The sequence below is a fragment of the Eschrichtius robustus genome, chromosome 1 (genome assembly GCF_028021215.1).
Source record: "Eschrichtius robustus isolate mEscRob2 chromosome 1, mEscRob2.pri, whole genome shotgun sequence".
Taxonomy (NCBI): domain Eukaryota; kingdom Metazoa; phylum Chordata; class Mammalia; order Artiodactyla; family Eschrichtiidae; genus Eschrichtius; species Eschrichtius robustus.
Window position 1 is genome coordinate 98146350 of NC_090824.1, and position 24998 is coordinate 98171347.

General features: G+C 36.6%; 1 protein-coding gene across 3 annotated transcripts in view; it reads left to right on the forward strand.

The window, feature by feature from the left end:
• The window catches only part of AP4E1 (adaptor related protein complex 4 subunit epsilon 1), an 88783-nt gene that overhangs the window by 44151 nt on the left and 19634 nt on the right, over positions 1-24998 (forward strand). Inside the window, exons 16-22 of one of the 3 annotated variants that reach the window (XM_068551552.1) lie at positions 6508-6631; positions 10512-10770; positions 14273-14830; positions 15960-16150; positions 17674-17831; positions 18859-19001; positions 22210-22333. In XM_068551552.1, the coding sequence (XP_068407653.1) occupies positions 6508-6631; positions 10512-10770; positions 14273-14830; positions 15960-16150; positions 17674-17831; positions 18859-19001; positions 22210-22333 (1557 nt within the window). Of the gene's footprint in view, positions 1-6507; positions 6632-10511; positions 10771-14272; positions 14831-15959; positions 16151-17673; positions 17832-18858; positions 21953-22209; positions 22432-24998 lie in introns of those variants that run through there. The other 2 variants (XM_068551543.1, XM_068551561.1) reach the window with 2 other exon arrangements.

Below are 24998 nucleotides of genomic sequence, written 5' to 3' on the forward strand. Positions count from 1 at the left end.
ATGAAGAAAATGATAATAGGAACATACATATCGATAACTACCTTAAATGTAAATGGATTAAATGCTCCAACCAAAAGACATAGACTGGCTGAATGGATACAGAAACAAGACCCATATATATGCTGTCTACAAGAGACCCACTTCAGACCTGGGGGCACATACAGACTGAAAGTGAGGGGATGGACAAAAGATATTTCATGCAAATGGAAATCAAAAGAAAGCTGGAGTAGCAATTCTCATATCAGACAAAACAGACTCTTAAATAAAGACTATTACAAGAGACAGAGAAGGACACTACATAATGATCAAGGGATCAACCCAAGAAGAAGATATAACAATTGTAAATATTTATGCACCCAACATAGGAACACCTCAATACATAAGGCAAATACTAACAACCCTAAAAGGGGAAATCGACAGTAACACAATCATAGTAGGGGACTTTAACACCCCACTTTCACCAATGGACAGATCATCCAAAATGAAAATAAATAAGGAAACACAAGCTTTCAATGATACATTAAACAGGATGGACTTAATTGATATTTATAGGACATTCCACCCAAAAACAACAGAATACCCATTTTTCTCAAGTGCTCATGGAACATTTTCCAGGATAGATCATATCTTGGGTCACAAATCAAGCCTTGGTAAATTTAAGAAAATTGAAATCGTATCAAGTATCTTTTCCGACCACAAGGCTATGAGACTAGATATCAATTACAGGAAAAGATCTGTAAAAAATACAAACACATGGAGGCTACACAATACACTACTTAATAACGAAGTGATCACTGAAGAAATCAAAGGGGAAATCAAAAAATACCTAGAAACACATGACAATGGAGATATGACGACCCAAAACCTATGGGATGCAGCAAAAGCAGTTGTAAGAGGGAAGTTTATAGCAATACAAGCCTACCTCAGGAAACAGGAAACATCTCAAATAAACAACCTAACCTTGCACCTAAAGCAATTAGAGAAAGAAGAACAAAGAAACCCCAAAGCTAGCAGAAGGAAAGAAATCATAAAGATCAGATCAGAAATAAATGAAAAAGAAATGAAGGAAACAATAGCAAAGATCAATAAAACTAAAAGCTGGTTCTCTGAGAAGATAAACAAAATTGATAAACCATTAGCCAGACTTATCAAGAAAAAAAGGGAGAAGACTCAAATCAATAGAATTAGAAATGAAAAAGGAGAAGTAACAACTGACACTGCAGAAGTACAAATGACCATGAGAGATTACTACAAGCAACTCTATGCCAATAAAATGGACAACCTGGAAGAAATGGACAAATTCCTGGAAATGCACAACCTGCCGAGACTGAACCAGGAAGAAATAGAAAATATGAACAGACCAGTCACAAGCACTGAAATTGAAACTGTGATTAAAAATCTTCCAAGAAACAAAAGCCCAGGACCAGATGGCTTCACAGGTGAACTCTGTCAAACAATTAGAGAAGAGCTAACACCTATCCTTCTCAAACTCTTCCAAAATATTGCAGAGGGAGGAACACTCCCCAACTCATTCTATGAGGCCACCATCACCCTGATACCAAAACCAGACAAAGATGTCACAAAGAAAGAAAACTACAGGCCAGTATCACTGATGAACATAGATGCAAAAATCCTCAACAAAATACTCGCAAACAGAATCCAACAGCACATTAAAAGGATCATACACCATGATCAAGTGGGGTTTATTCCAGGAATGCAAGGATTCTTCAATATATGCAAATCAATCAACGTGATACACCATATTAACAAATTGAAGGAGAAAAACCATATGATCATCTCAATAGATGCAGAGAAAGCTTTCGACAAAATTCAACACCCATTTACGATAAAAGCCCTGCAGAAAGTAGGCATAGAGGGAACTTTCCTCAACATAATAAAGGCCATATATGACAAACCCACAGCCAACATCGTCCTCAGTGGTGAAAAACTGAAACCATTTCCGCTAAGATCAGGAACAAGACAAGGTTGCCCACTCTCACCACTGTTATTCAACATAGTTTTGGAAGTTTTAGCCACAGCAATCAGAGAAGAAAAAGAAATAAAAGGAATCCAAATTGGAAGAGAAAAAGTAAAACTGTCACTGTTTGCAGATGACATGATACTATACATAGAGAATCCTAAAGATGCTACCAGAAAACTCCTAGAGCTAATCAATGAATTTGGTAAAGTAGCAGGATACAAAATTAATGCACAGAAATCCCTTGCATTCCTATATACTAATGATGAAAAATCTGAAAGTGAAATTAAGAAAACACTCCCATTTACCATTGCAACAAAAAGAATAAAATATCTAGGAATAAACCTACCTAAGGAGACAAAAGACCTGTATGCAGAAAATTATAAGACACTGATGAAAGAACTTAAAGATGATACAAATAGTTGGAGAGATATACCATGTTCTTGGATTGGAAGAATCAACATTGTGAAAATGAGTACTACCCAAAGCAATCTACAGATTCAATGCAATCCCTATCAAACTACCACTGGCATTTTTCACAGAAGTAGAACAAAAAATTTCACAATTTGTATGGAAACACAAAAGACCCCGAATAGCCAAAGCAGTCTTGAGAACGAAAAATGGAGCTGGAGGAATCAGGCTTCCTGACTTCAGACTATACTACAAAGCTACAGTAATCAAGACAGTATGGTACTGGCACAAAAACAGAAACATAGATCAATGGAACAGGATAGAAAGCCCAGAGATAAACCCACGCACACATGGTCACCTTATCTTTGATAAAGGAGGCAAGCATATACAGTGGAGAAAAGACAGCCTCCTCAATAAGTGGTGCTGGGAAAACTGGACAGGTACATGTAAAAGTATGAAATTAGAACACTCCCTAACACCATACACAAAAATAAACTCCAAATGGATTAAAGACCTAAATGTAAGTCCAGACACTATCAAACTCTTAGAGGAAAACATAGGCAGAACACTGTATGACATAAATCACAGCAAGATCCTTTTTGACCCACCTCCTAGAGAAATGGAAATAAAAACAAAAATAAACAAATGGGACCTAATGAAACTTAAAAGCTTTTGCACAGCAAAGGAAACCATAAACAAGACCAGAAGACAACCCTCAGAATGGGAGAAAATATTTGCCAATGAAGCAACTGACAAAGAATTAATCTCCAAAATTTACAAGCAGCTCATGCACCTCAGTAACAAAAAAACAAACAACCCAATCCAAAAATGGGCAGAAGACCTAAATAGACATTTCTCCAAAGAAGATATACAGATTGCCAACAAACACATGAAAGAATGCTCAACATCATTAATCATTAGAGAAATGCAAATCAAAACTACAATGCGGTATCATCTCACACCGGTCAGAATGGCCATCATCAAAAAATCTACAAACAATAAATGCTGGAGAGGGTGTGGAGAAAAGGGAACACTCTTGCACTGTTGGTGGGAATGTAAATTGATACAACCACTATGGAGAACAGTATGGAGGTTCCTTAAAAAACTAAAAATAGAATTACCATATGACCCAGCAATCCCACTTCTGGACATATACCCTGAGAAAACAATAATTCAAAAAGAGTCATGTACCACAATGTTCATTGCAGCTCTGTTTACAATAGCCAGGGCATGGAAGCAACCAAAGTGTCTGTCGACAGATGAATGGATGAAGAAGGTGTGGCACATATATACAATGGAGTATTACTGAGCCATAAAAAGAAATGAAATGGAGGTATTTGTAATGAGGTGGATGGACCTAGAGTCTGTCATACAGAGTGCAGTAAGTCAGAAAGAGAAAAACAAGTACCGTATGCTAACACATATATATGGAATTGTAAAAAAAAAAAAAAGAAAAAATGGTTCTGAAGAACCTAGGGGGAGGACAGGAATAAAGACACAGACATAGAGGATGGACTTGAGGACACAAGGAGGGGGAAGGGTAAGCTGGGACGAAGTGAGAGAGTGGCATGGACATATATACACTAACAAATGTAAAATAGATAGCTAGTGGGAAGCATGTGCATAATACAGGGAGATCAGCTCGGTGCTTTGTGACCACCTAGATGGGTGGGATAGGGAGGATGGGAGGGAGATGCAAGATGGAGGGGATATGGGGATATATGTATATGTATAGCTGATTCACTTTGTTATAAAGTGGAAGCTAACACACCATTTTAAAGCAGTTATACTCCAATAAAGATGTTAAAAAAAAAACGAAATTAAAATAGAAAAAATAAATAAAAAAATAAAAGAACTGCAATACAAGGTAAGATAAAGAAGGAGTGTGCATATAATCAAAGCCTCTAAAGTCACAAAGGATACAAACACGTTAAATATTGAATTACTCACTTATGCCCAGGATAGTTTATATTTTTATCTCTCATCTGGATTACTTTCAGTAACTCCTCTGACTCTCAAGGACTCTCTCTGCTTCCAGCTCATGCTTTCTCTTCTGTATGAATTGCCCTTTTTCCTCATTCTTCATCTGGTTAACTTCTACATATTCATTAAGTTGCGATTCAGCCATCTTCTTCCTTCTCCTCACTCTTTCTGCATACCATTAGTCTCTTCCTGCTTCCCAATTTGCACATGAGCTCTTGTTCATCTAGTTAACTATCTCCAATTTTGTCCTTTCTAGTCATTCCTCTCTGTAAGGATCTTGGCAAATTTTCACTTAAGAATGAAAATAATGTGGTTTGAACTTCTTTCTCTATGTTGAACCTTTCTCGGCCTTTCTTAGATGACAGTCTTTAATTTTTTTGTCTCAGGATTGGAATTTTATCTGACTATTCTCCAGGTATTGTCCTCTTCCATGTCTAGTCTTTTTTTCCTCTATTTTCAAACTCTTTAATTTTGAATTCTTTCTGCTCTTTGCTTAAACTTTTTATCTTTACTTGCTTTTTGCCTTAAACTCTTAAAACATTTCTTGAGCTCTTCACTGTTCCTGGAAGTGTCAGTGCAGAGGCTGGATGACTGACTGTCACAGATGCTATTTAAAAGAGGCCAATATGGGATAGAAGGTTAAACCAGATGATTGGAAAGCTTAAAATGAGAGGATATTCTATCTGAGAAGGACCTTAGATTTCGACAGGTGGTTTCCAAACATGATTTAGAATCAGAATCACATAGAGAGTTTTAAAAAAATGATACAGATTTTTGAGACCTACTCTTATACCTTCTGTAACTATATCTCTGAAAGCCTGGTTGTGTGTATAAAAAGATATGTGAGAGATTCTGTGAAGTCAGCTTGTTCCTGGTTATCAAGTCAGCACTTGGAAATTGCTGACCTAGTCCGAACCCTTCACTTTACAAAGAAATCAAGATCTAGTTCATAACCTAGTTAACACCCAACCTACATCAAGAACTGGTTCTCCTGATTATTAATTAGCCCATTTTTTTTTATAGTGAACAGTCATTCCTCTTTTATATCATTCATTTAGCTAACAAACAAGCTAATTTATTTAGTACTCTTTGGATTAGGTGCTGTTTCGTTTGAAGGAGACAGTGTAATATAATGGTTGAGAGTGCAGTTCTGGAACCAGAGTATCTGATTTCTCATTTGCCTCTTTCATTTCTTGTCTTTGTACTCTTCGGTGACTTCTTGGCAAGCTCTTTGCCACAGATTCCTCATTTGTAAAATAAGGATAATAATTACAGAAGTTCATATTTTATTTTCTAAGATACTTCTTATAATTTAAGAAGGTCCTTTGTATTATAATCCAGACAGTCCAAAGAGATAATGTGCCAGTTAGGATTAAGTTTAGCTAAATAGCATATTAGAAAACAGAGAAAGCAGGGCTTTATACAAGGCAGAGGGTTATTGCTCTTTCCCATTAAAGAAATCTGGAAGTAGGCAGCCTAGTATTGATGATGGTTTTTTATGAACATAAAAGAGGAAGGAAGAGAGGAAGTTTTTTCTTCCAGGAGGAATCTTCCCAGAATTTGTACACAAAATGTGTACAAAGGAAAGGAAAGGAATCTGAACCTGGGTAAACGTTGTTTACCTTGTTTACTTGCTGGGTAAACCAAAGCAAAGGAATCTGAACCTGGGTAAACCTTGTTCTTTGTCAGTAAGGGGGATTTCACGTTGAGGGCTCCATCAGTCCAGTTGGTACAGGAATGTGCCTAAGAGCATTTTGTTAAACAGAAACATGGTCAGCTCTTCATTCATAGTTCATTAAACATTTTTGCATGAGAGCAGCAACTTTGCAGTAGACCTGGTTTATCAGTTGTCTTTCCTAATTGAATTCTTTTTTAGCTTTTAAGGGTGGTAAAAAGATAAAAATGAAAGACTGTCTTTGATTAACTAATTGTATGAAGACTGTAGTAGAGATTTAATAAATCATAGCTGCTTTATTATTATTGCTATAAATGTTTGATTAGATCATTTCCAAAGTCCCTTCCAGTTTAAAAATTGTCACTGGATTCTAGTCTTCAATTATTTTATTTTTTGCTTTTTTTTCATAATTTTTGCTTTGTTTTAAATATGAACCTCTGTTGTTGTTTTAAAATTCTAGTTCTCAGTTTTGAACCATATGGACTCTCCTTTTCTTCATCTGGCTTCTCTGGACGACAGTCTCCTGCTGGCATTTCTCTTGGTTCAGATATATCTGGGAATAGTACAGATACCGGGCTAAAAGAGTAAGTTCCTTTCATTAAAATTGAGAACATGGGAGTGTTTAAATGTCTTTACATGTTGAAGGATTCCTGAAAGCTAAATTCTGCATGGGTTGTTGTTTCAGCTGTTTCTATTTATTGCTGTCAGGGTATTGATAGTGTATAGCCTGTCCTTGTACTTTAAGAGAGCTTGCTTACTTCCAAGACAGTATAGAATGTATACAAGCTTTACACATAGTAATGATGTGTGTGTTATTACTACATATCATGCATACACACACACATATATTTTTAAAGAAGTGTATCAGAACTCATATACCCAGGTGAGGTGACTGTTCATATCATTCTGCATTCTCATAATCTACTTCTTATAACCATCTCATTGGAAGATTGACGAATATATAGATGAACATAAAGATGATGACTTCACTTGAGAAAGCTGTGTGCTTTGCTCAGAATGCTTTCAGAGCTTCTTTCCAGCCACCTTGAAAACTGGTGATACATTTGTCTAAATGTCTTAACATAGAGTCAAATCTTCATCCTTTTTAGGTAAATTTTGATTTTGGAAATATGAATAAATTACTAGAAATATGATTAAGTTAATAAAATGAGATAATGTATGTAAAGTGCCTCATACAACCCAGTACGTAATAAATGATCGATAAATGGTAGCTACTAAAATTAATAATTGTCATTGCTATCATTATTGTTATTATCCGAAAGCTGAATTGACTACATAAAATTAGTAGTCAAGCTGGATAACTTTGGTCAGTATACCAGTGTGACATAAAGTAATGAAAATGGCTTTCTTGTTTGTGAAGGAGCTTCTTCTAAGAGTTCAAAAATGTTTTGAGTAATGACAACATTGTTAGAATAAATGATAAAATCTCAAAGGTGACAACTTTGAAAGATGACATTTGAACAGACTCAGTAACCTTATTTTATGTTCGTCTTTGCATTTGTCAGTCTTCCAGTGATATGGTTATAAGAAGTATTTATTAGAAGAATGACACATAGATTATGAGGAATGTAGAATGATATGCTGATTGAAATGGCATAAGTTCAAAATCTCTCTCCTAGCCTTTTTTTCCTGCTCTGTTGACACCCTTTTCTTTCCCAGACATTTAATTTCAGTATTATAAGCATGGGGAGCAGATACGGTTTGTGAGCATGTGATGGTGGTGGTGATAGCAATTAAGTGCCTCAAACAGGGAATAGAGGGGCAAGGGAAGGAGAGACAGAAACCCTCCAAACCCAGGGAGGAAACGTAGTCCCGTTTGCCTGCACAACAGATGATGGCATCTGCTTTTTTAGTATTGAACTAGGATCTGGCGGACTTGACAGGGCCTTGTAAACCCTGTATGTGTACATGTACTACCCTCAGAGAAATGACATTTGGCAAAGCTGCTCAGGAATTATACATATGCTGTATTATCATGAAATGCAACATGAGGGATGAATTTAAAATTTCTTTCCAAAGAGGACCACAGCTCACACATTATTTCAGATTAGGAACCTAAGTGGTAATTGGCAAGGTGAATGAGCTTTAGAGAGGAGATGATCATTCTTCTGCAGTCTCTGGCAAGCTGAGAATAAAGTGGGGCAAGCCCAATTTAGCATTTCTTACCTTAAGCCCTATTACAGAGCAGCACCCTACCGCAAATGGGAACTTCTAGAGCTCAAAGTACATTCCTAATCTTTTGAAGGTTGCTTGGCCATAATCTACATCTGTGTTTGAATGGTCTGATTAAAAACAACACAAAGGCATACCATATAAAACCATGAATTATATTATTATTGTCAAAATCCAGGCAAAGATGACTTACGTTTAAAAATTTTTTTACGGTATGTTTCATATCATAAAGAGGCATATTTTGTGTATGAAATGGCTTTATGCTGCTCTCTTATTTATCTACCTCCTTTTTAGACTTTCTGTGTGTAATGCATGACAGTGAAAATTTATGTTGATAATAGGCATATATGCAGGCTCCTTTTTCCTCCCCTTCTCATTTTTGCCTGTTATTGTGGGTTGAATTCCCTGGGAAGTGCATTCCAAGGTGGAATTTAGCATGCAGAATATTAAGGAGTGCCCTTGGCATCAACAACTGTGGAAGGAAGGGAAAAGAAGAGGGTTTGGGCAGAGGAAGAAGTTAAGAAGCAATGCAGTGCCAACAACAGTGTCTGCTGACCCCATAGGAAGCTCTGAAGCTAGAATGGCCCATCTGAGCTGTCCTGAGTTGGGCTAAAACGGGTGGCCAGGACTCTATACTTCTGTTCATCAATTATTGGATATGGGCTGCCCTGGAAAAGGGCATGATCTGCAGTTGAGGTGACTCTCTGCAACTGAGGCAAATCCCTAAGGGTGCTGTGCTCCTAACAGCTGTGCCAACAAAGTCCTTCATTGAAGGGGGATCTGGATGGAACATCCCAGGGTCTACCACACCTACCTTTTTTTAGTTAAACTAATATTTGAATCATTTGGGGAGTTGCTCTTTTTTATTCCCCCCCCCCCCCAATAATTAAAGGATATGTTTTGGTAAACAGGGTTACAAAAAACACTGTAATCCTGCTGTGGGCATTCATGAATCCTTTTGAGTTGTTGCTGTTGAGCATCCTAGAAATGCTGGGGTCACATTAAGGGTTCCCCTGATGACTTTTTTGTCTGCTCATACAAGATCAACCAGTTTTCTTCTAAGAGGTTTGATAGATAACTAACAGTTTTGGTTTTTTTTTTTTAACTTTTTAGAAAACTCTTTTGGTACCTGAAAGAAAGGGACGAATGGAGATATTTGTAAAGGAACATTCAGCAATAAAATTCATTGAGTAGGAATGGACTAATTCCCTATAGGGCGTTCTTTATTAACATTAGACTTTATTTTAGCCAGTTGGTGCTTAATAGCGTTAGTTCTTCACTCAGTATGAAGTATAATGATCTGTTTTTGTTTCTGGCATACTACAGAAAATCAAACTGACTATGATTCCAACAAATTAAAATGGAATAATAGTACAGATATTTCTCAATCCTTCTTTTAGATTCATTTCACGATCTGCCTATCTTGTAGTACAAATTTTAAAAATTCAGTTTTGGATCATGAGAGGGATACTTAAATGAGCCAGTGCCAAGGACACATGGTTCTTATATGAAAACAATAGAGGCAGTCTTTGGCTGTTTCAGCCTGCACTTATGATTCACAGCTGTAGCTTTTGGGACAACAGTAGGTGAGTCCTAATTCTAATCACAACTTTTTTCTTTTTCATCTCAGATATAAAAAAACTCCTAACCTTCATGCTTTTTCCAAAAATACTACTGTTTTCTTCTACAGATCAAACCTCATTCGTTTTTATAAATGTACATTTATAATAGTTGAAAGTGTAGCTTGTGCTCACATTAAGAAAACCTTGTGGATTAAAGGTAAATTTACACATAGGAGTAGATTTGAATGATTTTTTTTTTTTTTGCTCTCAACAGGATTTTATGTAGTGAATTTATGTAGTGTTAATTCCTTCACTGAATGATTATAGGTATGAAACTTACATCATTTCTGATCTTTAACCCATCAGAATTAAAGATATTTTTGAAAAGTCAATAGGTGAAAGGAACTGATTTACAGTAGTTCTATTTTTGGACATCTTATTCAAGGAATTAAATGAAAATTAAATAATATGAAATTTTTAACTAAGTCTAGAGTTCTGTTGCCTTAAATCTTTTGGTTGAAGAGTTAAGGGAGGTTGGCTATAACTAAAATAAAATCTAAAGATCTAGGTTTTATTTCTGGCACATAGAATATAATATGAAAGCTGTTTCTAAAAGGTCATGACAATGATATGTTTTTAAAAACGCCTCAAGAAGGTAACTATTTAGCAATTATTTAAATTGACTTGATTTCATTATCAATCTCCTTAGGACAAATAGCTTGAAGCTGGAAGGTATAAAGAAATTGTGGGGGAAAGAGGGCTATCTTCCCAAGAAGGAAAGCAAAACTGGTGATGAAACAGAAGCTCTGCCAGTTCCTCAAGAGAACATAATAATGGAGAATGTAGATCAAATTATAACAAAAAAGGATCAATCTCAAGTCCTTACCCAATCTAAAGAGGAGAAAGAAAAGCAGCTGCTGGCATCATCATTATTTGTTGGGCTAGGATCAGAAAGTACAATCAATTTGGTAAGTAGTCAGTTATATTCCTTTGAGAATCTGTGTTCCCTGTTTTGAACAAAAAAACTGGCTCTACAAAAGCTCATGGCTGTTATCTATACACATGGTAGGAATGGCTTCCCCAGCTCCAGAGCCACCAGTGACATACCTTTTATATTCCTGAAAGAGAAAATCTAATTGGCTCAGCTTCAGTCAGGTATTCTCTTTAATCCAGTCAGTTGGGGCAGGAGTCCGGGTCCAAATTAAGTTACAAATATGACCATGTGTATTCTCACCCCCACTGTTGGAGAGGACAGGTCTCAGTGGAAAGGGGACTTGATGGAAATATTACCAATAGTAATAGTTCAACAATATTGATATGTCTGTGGAAAAAGTACTTCTTAAAATGGTATTTTTAATAGTGAAAAAGAGGAATCAATTTTGATGTCCTAACAGGAGAATTGGTACATAAATTATACTAGCTCTGAATATTACTTCGTCATTAAAAATGATAAATACTGCATTGTAAAATTAATACTTATATATTAAGCAAAAAAAGCAGAATATGAAGTTTTACTTATACCTTGCTTAAAACTGTTAAGATAAGAGTATATTGAGGTTGAAAGGAATTATACAAAAATGAAAATTATATTCAGACATTATGATTATTATTTTCAAAACTTTTTATGCCGATATATTATTCTCTTAGTAAAAAAATGAAAAACTGGAGTGAAGGACAAGTGCTATTTTTGAGCGTCTGAGAATTCCACATGTAATTTTCTGTTTGGTGGGCAGATGATCCCACCTAGTGCAAAACTGATTAGAGCTATATTTTCTTCAGTTTTACATCATCACAGTTCTTTCATCCTCCATTTCCCTTGGTGGAATTTCCCTTCATCTCTGTCAACACTAGGCCAGTCTCTAGGCTACACTCTTTGCCTGTATCTCTTTCTTTTTTAGATCCCATTTTTTTCAGACTTGATATTCCTTTTTAAGAAAAAGCAAATTCAGCCTAAAAGTATTAATAAGTGTCTTAATGCTGTTTCAGTCAGCATTTGTAGTTCAGCAGCAGAGTGACTGATTTTGGGTCTTTGAGCTGTTCCAGCAGGCCGTGCTGAGGGTACCAGAGAATGATCTGGCACTGATAGGGCAAGTTCTCAGTGGTCAGAGTGCATCAAGTTCAGAGTGCATTCAGGCTTATGGAGCCCTGATTTATGAACCTCATTGCTGGTGTTGAAGGATTCCTGCCTTCTCAACGAAGTGCATAGCTTTCAGTTAGAGTCTTTCTCTGGAGAACATTCAGGGTGATAAATTAATTACCAGACCTTTTTTGTGGTGGGCTTGAAATCAGAAATGTAATTAGGATGTGTTTCTATTTAAGTTAGGTTAAATCCTTTTTGGGTTACCCCTTACATTTTTCTTTTCCCCTCAGCTATCACTAGAATAGTTGAAAAAAAAAAAAAAAGAGGTTATTTCCCTGTTTTATGGAGCTGTGAATTCTGTGAGGAGCTATAACTCAGATGGCACCTTGCAGAAAGGAGGGGAAGCAAATAATTACATAAAATTAGCATGTATTCTCTTACCCCTCATCCCCAACTTTTCCTCTCTCACTCGGGCAAAGCAGACAGGATTGGCACTGAATATGCTTCATCTGTATCATAAGTCCTTCTGCATGGCTGCTTTTCTCTAGCAATCCTATTCTCTTCTGATTTTTCTGGTGTTTAAGGTTCTCAGTTACATAGATCTAGGCTGTATTGAGTATTTCATTTTAACTAGCTTTTAGGTCTGTGGTCCGTTTTGAGTTAATTTTTTTACATAGTTCACTGTAGGGGTTAAGGTTTTTTTTTTTTCTTCCCATCTTTGCCTTTTATTTCACCTTCATTTAAAAAAGTATTTTCTCTGGGTTGTGAACCTGAGGTTGACTGTTTTCTTTTCTTTAAGTAATTTAACAAAGATGTCTCTCTGGTGTCTTCTGGCTTGTGTAACTTCTAACTAACAGCAGATTAGACAGTGCAGAAGAAAAGATCGGGGACTTCCCTGGTGGTCCAGTGGTTAAGACTCCACACTCCCAATGCAGGGGGCCCGTGTTTGATCCCTGGTCAGAGAACTAGATCCTACATCCTGCAACTAAAAGATCCCACATGCCGCAACGAAGATCCCGTGTGCCACAGCTAAGACGCAGCACATCCAAATAAATAAATAAATAAATATTTTAAAAAGTAAAGATCATATACTTGAAGACAAAGTAATAGAAACTATCCAAAATGAAATACAGAGAGAAAGAAAAGACAAAACAAAAAAACAAAAAACCCAGAGCATCAGTGGCCTGAGGAACAATATTGAGCAGTCTAGTGTACATCTAATTCGAGTCCCATGGCTACTGGAAATGGAAGTCCTCCTCTCCCCAAAACCCCCAACTTTTAAAATTAATTAATTAATTAATTAATTAATTAATTTTGGCTGCACTGGGTCTTCTCTAGTTGTGGTGTGTGGGCTCTCTAGTTGCAGCATACAGGCTCTAGAGCACGTGGGCTCAGTAGTTGTGGCACATGGACTTAGTTGCGGTATGTGGGATCTTAGTTCCCCAACCAGGGATCAAACCTGGAGCGTGGAGTCTTAACCACTGGACCTCCAGGGAAGTCCCCCAACTTGTTTTCATTTTTGTGTTAAAATAATGTTAATTCTTGTTTGATGGCTTCTGAATTGAAAGGTAGGAGACAAACTTAGCTGCTGAGACTTGGAAGAGAGCTAGAATTCTGGTTAACTAGAATCGTGTGAAGGGTGGCCACTCAGTGTTAAAGCCCCCAGGAGGATGAACTTAAAGTAGACCCAGTCTGCTGCACTGATTCTACATAGAACTTTGTGAGGCAAGGGGGCACTTGAGCCATCACTCTTCTTAGATGGATTCGCAGACATTTCCTTGGGAGGCTTAGCTCAAGAATGGCAAGTTTGCTGTTCCCATCTCCTGAGTCTGTACCAGACATCACTAGTTATTTTTAGAATTCTTTCCTGCTGTGTGTTCCAGTCAGCCACACTAGCTGATTCTTGAGGTGAAGTCAGTTTTTCTTCCCTGTTTATCGACTCACAGGTCATGAAAACAGGATTATTATAGATTACTGAACCAAAGTTTGACCCATCCCTGTATTTGAGGGTATCTCAGCTTCTACAGGACAACTCTGGAAACTCAAAAAATGGCTAGCTTTCTCACTGTTTTTAATTTGTGCAGTTCTGTGCTCTAGTTTTCTTAAGTCTAACAAGTTTTTAGAATTGTTCATGATTGACTTTTTGACCTTATTTCTTTTTCTGATTTTATGTGTTTTTAGTGAGAAATAGATTTAGCTTACTAGTTCAAAGTTATGTAGCTGTCAGAATTTTAGGACTTAACATTTTATTCATCTCTGAATTTTTGTTAATCTATGCTTTATAGGTAGAAAGTTAGTACATTGCTCATTTGAAATTATAAAAAAAGAGTTTAAAACTCATGACTTCGTAGAATGGTTTCTTTTTCTATTATTATGTTTTGTCTTTGCAGCTAGGAAAAGCAGATACCCTTTCTCACAAGTTCAGAAGAAAATCAAAAGTCAAGGAAACCAAAAGTGGGCAAACAACCACTGCTCAAAATATGACCCATTCTTCCTTTAGTTCTTCATCAAATGTGACTTATGAAGAAGACTATTATTTGGATAATTTGCAGGATAGAGGAGACAAAGAAGTAAAGAAATTTTCTCTTAATTCAGAACTTTTGGATTCTGAGTCACTCACAGAACTGCCCTTGGTTGAGAAAATCTCAAATTGCAGGCTGTCTACACCCTCTTTGTTTGCTGATAACAACATGGAAGTTTTTCACCCTCCTCAGTCCACTGCAGCCTCACTTGCCAATGAAATCTCTTTAGCTTCTTCTTTGTTGGAAGAAACTACTGAACACATGCATTCAGATCTTATGGAGGTCTGTAATAATGAAACCATATCAGTGTCTTCTTACAAAATTTGGAAAGATGAGTGTTTGTTGATGGTCTGGTCAGTTTTTAATAAGAGTGCTTCAGAACTGAAAAGTGCTAACTTAGAAATTGCTCCTGCAGAAAATTTCAAGGTAAGACAATGAATTACTTAATGTTTCTTAGTGTAAGAAACATTACTTAATGTTTCTGCTGTTGACTCATCTGATGGCTTGTAAATTTCTCCCACATCCTTCTTTCCTCTTTAGCAAAAACAGTGAAAGGTGTGACAGATTGTTTTATTATTTTAAGTCGGAAAAATTTATTCAAAACAGACAAGGAAACATAATAAATACGTATTGGGGAAGACTGAGAAAACTGACCCAATTTCTTCTATGAGCTAGAATGCATTGAATGGGATACCACCTGGGCCTGACCTGGGCAGAAGTTCCTGACTGTAGATGTGCATTAGAATCACCTGTGGAACTTGAAAACACAAAACAAAACCCAATTCAGTTGTCTGAGCTTTACCACCAGAGCTTGAGTAAGGGTGGAGAATGAGAGGGAAAGATTTTTTTTTTTTTTTGCACTCTCCCAGCTTAAAAAATCTGGTGCTAGGGACTTCCGTGGTGGTCAAGTGGTAAAGAATCCACCTTCCAATGTAGGGACACAGGTTCGATCCCTGGTCAGGGAACTAAGATCCCACATGCCCTGGGGCAAGTAAGCCTGCGCACCACAACTACTGAGCTCACGTGCCTCAACAAGAGCCCGCGTGCAGCAAACTATAGAGCCCGCACGCCCTGGAGCCTGTGCGCCACAACTAGAGAGAAGCCCGTGCACCACAGCGAAGAGGCTGCATGCCACAACAAAAGATCCCACATGCCTCAACGATCCCACATACCTCAGTGAAGCTCCTGCATGCCACAGCTAAGACCTGATGCAGCCAAAAAAAATAAATTAATTAAAAAAACAAACTGGTACTAGCTAGTATTGAGAGCCACATGACTAGAGTTTAATCTGTTTTTTGCTGTTGTTAAACCATACAGACATTTTCATTGTAATGCTATTTGTTACATAATTCTGACCTGTGTATTATTATTTCTTAATTATCTGTGCTAGTGAATTTTTTTCAAGTGAAGTTGTCAGTTATCTTCATGGTGTGGCTTGTTATTAACATCTCACAATTGTATGCTTTTGTACCACTTCAATTAGATAGAAAATTGTTATTCATATGATAGCCTGTATTGATCCCTTCTTCAAAACTTGCATTACTTTTATTTACAGATCACTGAGCAACCTGGATGCTGCTTGCCTGTAATAGAAGCAGAAAGCACCAAAAACTTTCAATACAGTGTGCAGATGGAAAAACCTTTTACAGAAGGGAATCTTTCTGGTTTTATAAATTATCAAGTGATGGATACTCATTCTGTTCAGCTCGAATTTTCAGTAAACTTATCACTATTAGATTTCATTAGGTAAATATTTTTTAGAATATTAATTCAAGTTATTCATTCAGCAAATATTTATTAGGCCTCTTCTCTGGACAGAGCACTGTACTAGGTGCTAGGGAGTGTAACAACTCAAAACTACACATACCCCTACATTTAGGGAGTGTTCAGTCTAGGGAGGAGACATCGAACAATCACATAAATGCATGTATAATTGTGAATTGTGCTATGAACAGGAGGTAAATGGTATGATGGGCCATTATAATGTGGGACCTGATATAGGTTCGAGTTGGCTAGTGATCTTGGAGAACTTCTGAGAGAAAGTAATATTAAAGTAATGTTTAAACTGAAATAATTTCAAAGATTCTGCCTGACTTTTTTAAAAGCTTTTAAAGTTTCTTTCATTTGTGTTTCATTTATTTGATTAATTCTTTCATAAAGTCTGTTCATTAAGTTTTAGAGATCTGCAAGAAAATGGCTCAACAAAGTTACTAAACTTTTATTAGACATACAGTATTTAGTATTATACTAGCATTGTGCAGTTACCCAAATAATTGCAAACAACCTTTTAACCCTTCAGCTCTTGTTTAGTATTATGAATATATTATACTATATTCAAACATTTTTTAAAATGAAGGCTGCCTGAACCAATAATGAAGAATACCAATGAATATCTGTAAAAAAATTTTTTTAACCTTCACACATCTACCTGTGTTAGACTACTATAATTTTTGCCCATTCTTTAAAGTCTTTTAGTAAGAACATGTTTATCAATCTGTCAGAGTATTTATTTATACCTGTGTTGCTGAAAAGATAGAATCTAGCCTTCAAAAAACTTACATTCTGTGACTATGAAGGTATGTCCCATGGTGAGCATTAGTAACCTGAAGAAGCACAACATATATGACACAGACGGTTCTTCTGTGCTTATTAATAAAATCCTCTGTATCTTAAAAAAATATTTTTCCTAATTATAAATTCAATACATAGTTATAAAGATTTAAATGCTACAGAAAAATATAAGTAGAATATAAAAATTTCCTATAATTCCTCCCAGAGATACCCCATTGTTAACTATTTGATCTTCAGTCACCTGAACCATTTAAAAAATACATTTATTAAAATCCTTTCTCTTGGTCCAGTTTGCTTAAGGTGCTAGGTCTTTGTATTCTTACACTTGTACATGACTTTGATAGAGTATCTCATCCCCAAATCTAAAGTATACATGAAAGAAAAGTTTTATATTTGAATGATTCATGAAATTACTTGGTGAGATTTTACTGTAATGACTAATACTCAGAAAAAGAGAGAACTGGGTGATTTATTGAAAAGACATTTGTTCTTTAATAACATTTGCTTTCAGCATTTTCTTCAGGTTGGAAGATAATGGTATGTATTCTAATCATATTTGGTTTAAAAAACATAGATTTTGTGGGATTTAGATTTACAATGATTTTTTTTATTCCCATGAGTCATTTGAAATGTATTTGTCTGTTTAGAATCATTTCATTCTTAATGGACATAAATCTAATTTTAAAAATTATTTTCAGGCCATTAAAAATCTCGACTGAAGACTTTGGTAAACTCTGGTTATCCTTCGCAAATGATGTGAAACAAAATGTAAAGATGTCAGAATCACAAGCTGCTCTGCCTTCTACCTTAAAGGCCCTGCAACAGGAACTAAGACTTCATGTTGTTGACATTATAGGTTTGTAGTGTTCTAAAAATGCAATCTTGTGTTTATAGGGGCTTTCTTACAATCAGAAAACAAATCAGCTCTTATAAGTATCAGATTTCTTAGAGCTGTATTTCATGTTATGAGTATCTTTCAGATAAGTGTGTTGTTCAGACTTTATTAAAGAATTTTTTTGTGTTGTAAAATATACATAACAAAATTTACCATTTTAACCATTTTTAAATGTACAGATTAGTGGCATTAAATACATTCATGTTGTGCAGCCATTGCCACCATCATCTCCAGAACTTTTTCCTCTTTCCTAACTAAAACTGTACCCATTAAACACTAACTCCGCATTGCCCCTCCCTCTCCAGCCCTTCACAACCACCATTCTATTTTCTGTCTCTATGAATTTGACTACTCTAGTTACCTCATCTAAGTAGAATCATACAATATTTGTCCTTTTGTGACTGACTTATTTCACTTATCATAATGTCTTCAAGGTTCATCCATGTTATGTGTCAAAATTTCCTTCCTTTTTAAGCCTGAATATTCCATTTTACGAATATACCACATTTGTTTATCCATTAATCTTTTGATGGACACTGGGGTTGCTTCCACCTTTTGGCTATTGTGAATAACGCTGCTTTGAACATGGGTATACAAATAAATCTGTGTTTGGGTCCCTGCTTTCAGTTCTTTCGGTTATATACCCAGAAGTAGAATTGCTGAGTCATATGGTAATTCTATATTTAATTTTTGGAGAAACTGTCATGTTGTTTTCCACAGCAACTGCACCATTTACATTCAGCAATGCACGGGGGTTGCAGTTACTTCACATCCTCACCAACACTTATTTATTTATTTATTTATTTTGATAATCACCATCTTAATGGGTATGAACTAGTATCTCACTTTAGTTTTGATTTGCATTTCCTTAATGATCAGTGATGTTGAATATCTTTTCATGTGCTTATTGGCCATTTGTATATCTTCTTTGTAGAAATGTCTATTGAAGTCTTTGTATTAAAGAATTTCTCACTTTGTTTTGCTGTAGGCAATGAAGGGCTGTTGGCCTGTCAGCTGCTCCCATCCAACCCCTGCTTGCTGCATTTCCGAGTTCATGGTGACATGTTAGCCCTGTGGTTCAGATCCTCCTGCTCTACTCTTCCTGATTATTTACTATATCAGTGTCAAAAGGTGATGGAAGGATCCTAGCAGAAGCTCTGCTTATATTTTACTCCATCAAAATAAATGGTTTACATAGATAAACTTATTTACCAAAGTAAAAAGGACTCATGGTACTTCTAATGAAAATGGGGATTATTATAAGTTGTGGTTTTATGTGTTTTCTTTATGATTCCTGATCAAGAAAGATCCCCAAGAAACTGTACCCCTAACCTTTTACTCAGGATTGTACAGTATGTTTGGGTCCTAAAACAGTGACCTAAGCTAATGTTATAAACTGCTAATGATTTATATATTAGTGTAGAGGGACTGAAAATATTTATTTTGTTATAAATAATTTTATAGCAGATTTACTCTAGTGCTAGCTGATTTATAGTAAAGCCAAGTCTCAGTTCTCTGCATTAATGGAAGGGAGACATGGACTTAATAATCCCAAATCGAATTCAAATTTGGCTTTGGAATGCAATGTATGCTTTTTGGTAGGCAAGTCATTACTTTCAATAATGTTTTGCTTAGATCAGTATTGAACTAAGTTGGCACAGGCCACACTAATAGTTCAGGAGATCCATGAGCATGTTGGATATTGGGGGGATCCAATCTGTGGTACAGTTTTTATTATAGGTAACTTGTTACACATAATTGCAGACAGTTAGGCTATAAAATTTGTTTCCACTTGCGTTTATTTTTAAAATTCAAAGTGAATCACTGTATTCTTGTTTTACAAACTCAGAGCCATTTACAAAATATTGTATAGAAACAAAACCTGTAAGAGCACACAGTACTAAAGCAAACAGGTATAAAAGGACTTTTTAGTTATGGCAAATATCTTAGTTTCCACTTGGGTTTTTTTTTTTGGCAAATTAAAATTTGTGATTAGAGTATAAACGGCAAAACCATCTTTCCTTGGCTTTGAGTCCACTAGTACTCAATGGATACAACCAGAAGAGTGACTGTCTAAGTATACCATACAAGTTCTTCAGTAAAATATATGATTTTTATGTTATAGTTGTGCCTATATATATGGCCTTTGTCAGAAAAGAGGTTAAGCCTAATATGAATGATAGACCAGAATCTTGAGATTATACATTAATGTTAAAAACTGAAATAGTATTTTATAAAACCTTATGGTGCTGTGGAAAATATTTATTATTTCACTTTTTCTGATACTTCACCATGGAAACTATTCAGGTAATATAGTTTTAAGTCATTGCAGTTAATACTCTGGTTAAATGGTACTGTTGATCACCCGGGTGTGGAATTGTGGTTTTAGGTTATCTCATTATTGATCATAGCTGATAAAGATGCTGAGGAGATTCCCCAAAGCTGATAGAGTTCATTAGTCATTTGTGTTTAGCATATCTCTCCCTAAAAACAAAAGCAGCATTAAAAAAAATTAATTTATAAGTTATTCATTTAGAAAAAAAAAACCTTGTTAATTTCATGCTTTTAAAAAACATACAGTAAAACCTTGCTGCAAGAGCAATGAGAAGTGGCTCGAATTTCCTGAGTAGGTTTCTTCTTTTGAATAGAAGATCAGATTCATCCTTAAGCTCCCAGAAGTGTCATGATGAAGGGAATGTGAATGATGGGGGAGTGGTGGACACTGGTGTCTCGACTCATCAGCTTTCTCTTTATTCCTGCCTCTGTCAGCAGCACCCTCCCACCCTACCTGGTTCTGCTGATACTCTGACAAAGAGATAGGAAGTGCCCTCTCACTTTGCAAAGGAATGTAGAGTGTGGCAAAAGAGGTGTTTCTGTTTTTTGTGTCCCTGCTTCCATGTGTTTGCATGGTCACCAAGGCTGGGTGTGGAGCAGTGGATGTAAGGTGCCCAGCAAGCAGATGGACAGCTAGCTGGGAGAGATTACAATGAGCTACTGTGCTGCTTTTTTACAGGGTGTTCATGGGTGACAGTAGCAGTTGTCATGAGAGACATGCTTGGCCTACAGCTCTGTCTGTTGGTGGGAAATGTGTAATGGTAGGTTAGGGCTGGGAGCATGATTTGGGGTCTGCCAAGGGGAACATGGTGTCACTTTTGTTCTTTCTAAACCCACTACTTAAAAAGTAGGGTAACAGAGTTTCTACTGAAATGTTTAGTAGAATGTTTACATTTTTATATTTTTATGGTTTTTAAAAACAGTAATAGGAAAGAGTAGATTTTAAAGAACTTTAGAGCAGTATATATTCTACCTAAACTAATTAATGTTTTAAGTTCTAGATCAGGCATCACCAACCTTTTTTGCATTGTAGGAGATGTGACTATGAAGTAGGAAGAACAATTTTTGTGGGCAGATCGTCTCTTTACCTTCTAGTCATAATTTAGTCAAGTAAAGGGGCAACATCTGGAGTGAGAGCTATTGTGGGGGAGACTCAGCTGTGTGAGTTCTGTGCTGGGCATCTTTGCTGAGCCTGCATGTGGCAGCAAGTGTGAATCTGGGGAGAATGAAGGGAAGACAGGAAAGCCTTAAGAGCAGGTGGAGCAAGAAGGATCAGGCTCCCACCAGAATAGTCCCTGTGGAGTCAGGCAGATTAGTCTCAGGGGAATGTGGACCCCCGAGTAAGGGTCCTTCTGAAAAAACTGCGGATGGAGGCCGAGCAGTTACCAAGTGCTAATGTGCCAAGCATGCCAAGCACCACAGACGCTCTGCAGAGGAGCATTATTCAAGACAATATTCTGTCGTCTACCAGAACAATTGTGGTGAAAATGCAGTATTTTATTTGTTCCTTTATTTTAGTTCATGTCATGAATATTTTAAAATATCGAGCTTTTTTTTTTTTTTTTTAATGGATAAATGTGGTCTTTGTCTCATGATTCTGAGTCACTAAAAGTGCACTGAACCTATTCACATGTCTTTTAAGGTGTTTGTTTTCAAAATTTAGGAGGGAAAAATGCAAGTGAATAACAACTTACCAGGCATTAATTACCTTATTTTGGAGTTGAATTCTGTAATTTGAAAAAGATCAGTTAAACGTGTAATAAATACAAAGTGATCTATATTGTTCTTTGGTCTATATGTTCTTTATCATCTAAATAGCTGAATAAAAGTAATACTATTCAGTAATTAGATAGGCATTAGCTAAAAAGAGCAGAGGCAATTGGAATGGGATGAAAAGAGTAATATACTCATTACAGCCCCAAAGAATGTCATCTAACTGGTTAAATGTATAGATAACTGCTCTTTCTGTATGATGTTCAGAGAAAACTTTATGGGCTTCCGACAGGTTAGAGCATGGATCGATCCTCAGGTGCCTGTCCCTATCCCCTGCTTTCATCCTGGCCTGACCAGAGCATTCAAAGCAGAGTGTTTTGTTTCTGTATTCCTCTCCTCAAGATGCAAGAAACACGGTAAGTCAGGTGGTGACTTAGTGTCCAAAGACTCTGAGTCTCCTGGCCATCTCTGTATCGTGTATCCTAAAACACAAAACTAGATCAGAAATGGTGTTGAAATCTCACTGGTGCCTCTTGTTGCCTATACTGTGTAGCAGAAAAAATGTTCTGAGACTTGAAACCCCATCTTTGGGCCACAGAAGGTAAAGGAGGTTTAAATGCCTCACACCCACTGCAGTAACTAAAAAGAAGGGTGGCCTGTAGCCAAATGGACTGGGGTTAATGATTATATGAAAGTTACTTGTTATGTGTGTGCATAATGAGAGACTGTGAGCTTTTTATGGTTAGGAACCGGGTGTGTATTTTTATGTCCCTTTTGCCTGGTACCTGACAGTCACTCAGTTTATTGAATGAATGACTAAAGAGACCTGTTCCCTCAAAATACGTAATCTGAGACCAGGTAATATCCAAGGATTGATTTTAGTGATCCTGTGGCTCTCCCAGAAATAAAGAAAAGTGATCTGATCTGGTTTATAGATATAAGTCAGCAGAAAAGGGTTCTAGTGAAAATAGCTCGTGCCAGTTTGTACCAGGTAGGAGAGAGGAAATATGACCACTTGATGAGAACCTTACCAGCTTAAGGCTCAGTCCCATGAGAATTTGCCATGTCATTTAAGAGCTCTCTGCAAAATGCAGTGTGATTACAGATAGAAATTATGACTTGGAGAATGGGGACTTTGATGTCCACGAAGTTTTACTGGTCTAGAAGAACTTGTTCTAGGACAGAAAGCAGTAGACATTTGGTCAGTGAAGTTAAAGATAGGGAGCTAATGAATATGATAAGGCAGATTTACCAGCTAAATTAGTATCACTTATTTCTTTAGCAAAGTAAGAACTGATAATGGGAGAGACAACTGTATTGACATTATTAAGGTCAATAGCGTCAGGAAAGTTGGGAAGGAACTGGCCCTCTGGGATAAAGCACAGGAAAAGGAGTTATTTAAAAGGAAATGTGTTTCATTTGCATCACACGAGAAACTTTATGGATCTAGGATAGGAGGATACCCACAAAAATGAGTCCCAGAAAACTGTGAAAACTTAAAGATTGTGGCCTGGATGCAGAGAAGATGGGCCTACGAGTGGGGAGAGTCAAACATGTTTACCTATAATGCTGAAAAAATAGTGGGTCCTCGTAAGTGGTTGCAGCTAGTTTATGGGCTTTTTTCCAAGACAGGGAATCAATTTCCTTTAGTTATTTTAAACTATTTGCCTAAGTGGATACGTACTTTTCCTTTCTTAAAACATTAAGTTGCCAATGTGACTAAATGGCTGACTTCAGGAAGTTTTTTCCCTGATGGGGTCTGACAGGACTTATGCCAAATGGTTAGAGACTAGAGCCTAGAGATTATTTGTGCTTCAGTGAGAGAAAAGTAATTAGAAATTTGTTTGCACATCTTCTCCACCCTTTATATTATGTGACAAATAGGAACAGAGGCAAGGCTTATATATTCTTAGGGAGAGGCATTTGGTTTGATTCGCTACCACATAATTTAATGAAGGTAAGGGCAATATCCGTGACTAGAACAAACTGGTTCTCATTGATGATGGATATCAAGATGTAAGAATTTAGTTTTTTCATTTTAGTTGATGGTTGATAGGGCTAAATAGAAGAGTTTTTGTGAGCTATGGGAAAGGTGAAATGATTTGAACCCAAATATTGGACCAGTCTTCACCTACAGAAGTGATAGGAGTGTCTTTTGTTACTCATAAGGAGCCTTTTTGAGCACACCTGAGTTAATGCTAATGAGGTGACTTTGGAGTGGGGCCCACACACAGCCTCAGAAAGGGGCTGGTCATCAGAGAGACCAAGTGGTGAGACAGTTAAAACTTTCAGCCCTACCCACTGACCTCAAGGAAGGGGAAGGTTTGGGGGCTGGAGATAAAGCTCTAAAAAAATTATTGAACAAAGGGATTTGATGAACTTCTGTGTTGGTGAATGAATCACATCCTGGGAGGGGACACACCCCAGTTCCAATGAGGACAGAAATTCCTGTGCTTGGGACCCTTCTGTTTCTCAGTCTGTGTACCTCTTCATCTGGCTGTTCATCTGTATCCTTTATATTAATATCCTTTATAATAAACTGATAAACATAAGTAAGTGTTTCTCTGAATTCTGTGAGCCACTCTAGCAAATTAATTGAACCAGAGAAGTGGGTTGTGGGACCTTCCAGTTTATAGTCATTGGGTCATTAGCATAGGTGACAACCTGGACTTGTGATTGGTGTCTGATGTGGGGCAGTCCTGTGAAACAGCCTTTAATTTCTAAGATCTGATGCCATCTCCAGGTAGATAGTGTCAGAATTGAGTTAATTTGTAGGACAGCCAGTGTGTGTCCACTTAGAATTGGAATTGCTTGGTGGTGTGGGGGGAAAAAAATACATCAATTGACCAAAAAAAAAAAAAGTACATATTTAGGTTGTGCAGTGTGATTTTTTTCAGGTTGTCCAACATGATGATTTAATATATATTGTGAAATGATTACCACAATCAAGTTAATTAACACATCCATCACTTCACATAGTTAATTTTGTGTGTGTGTGGTGAGAACACTTAAGGTCTTAGCAAATTTCAAATATACAATATGAATACTACTAAGTATAATCACTATGCTATCCACTAGACT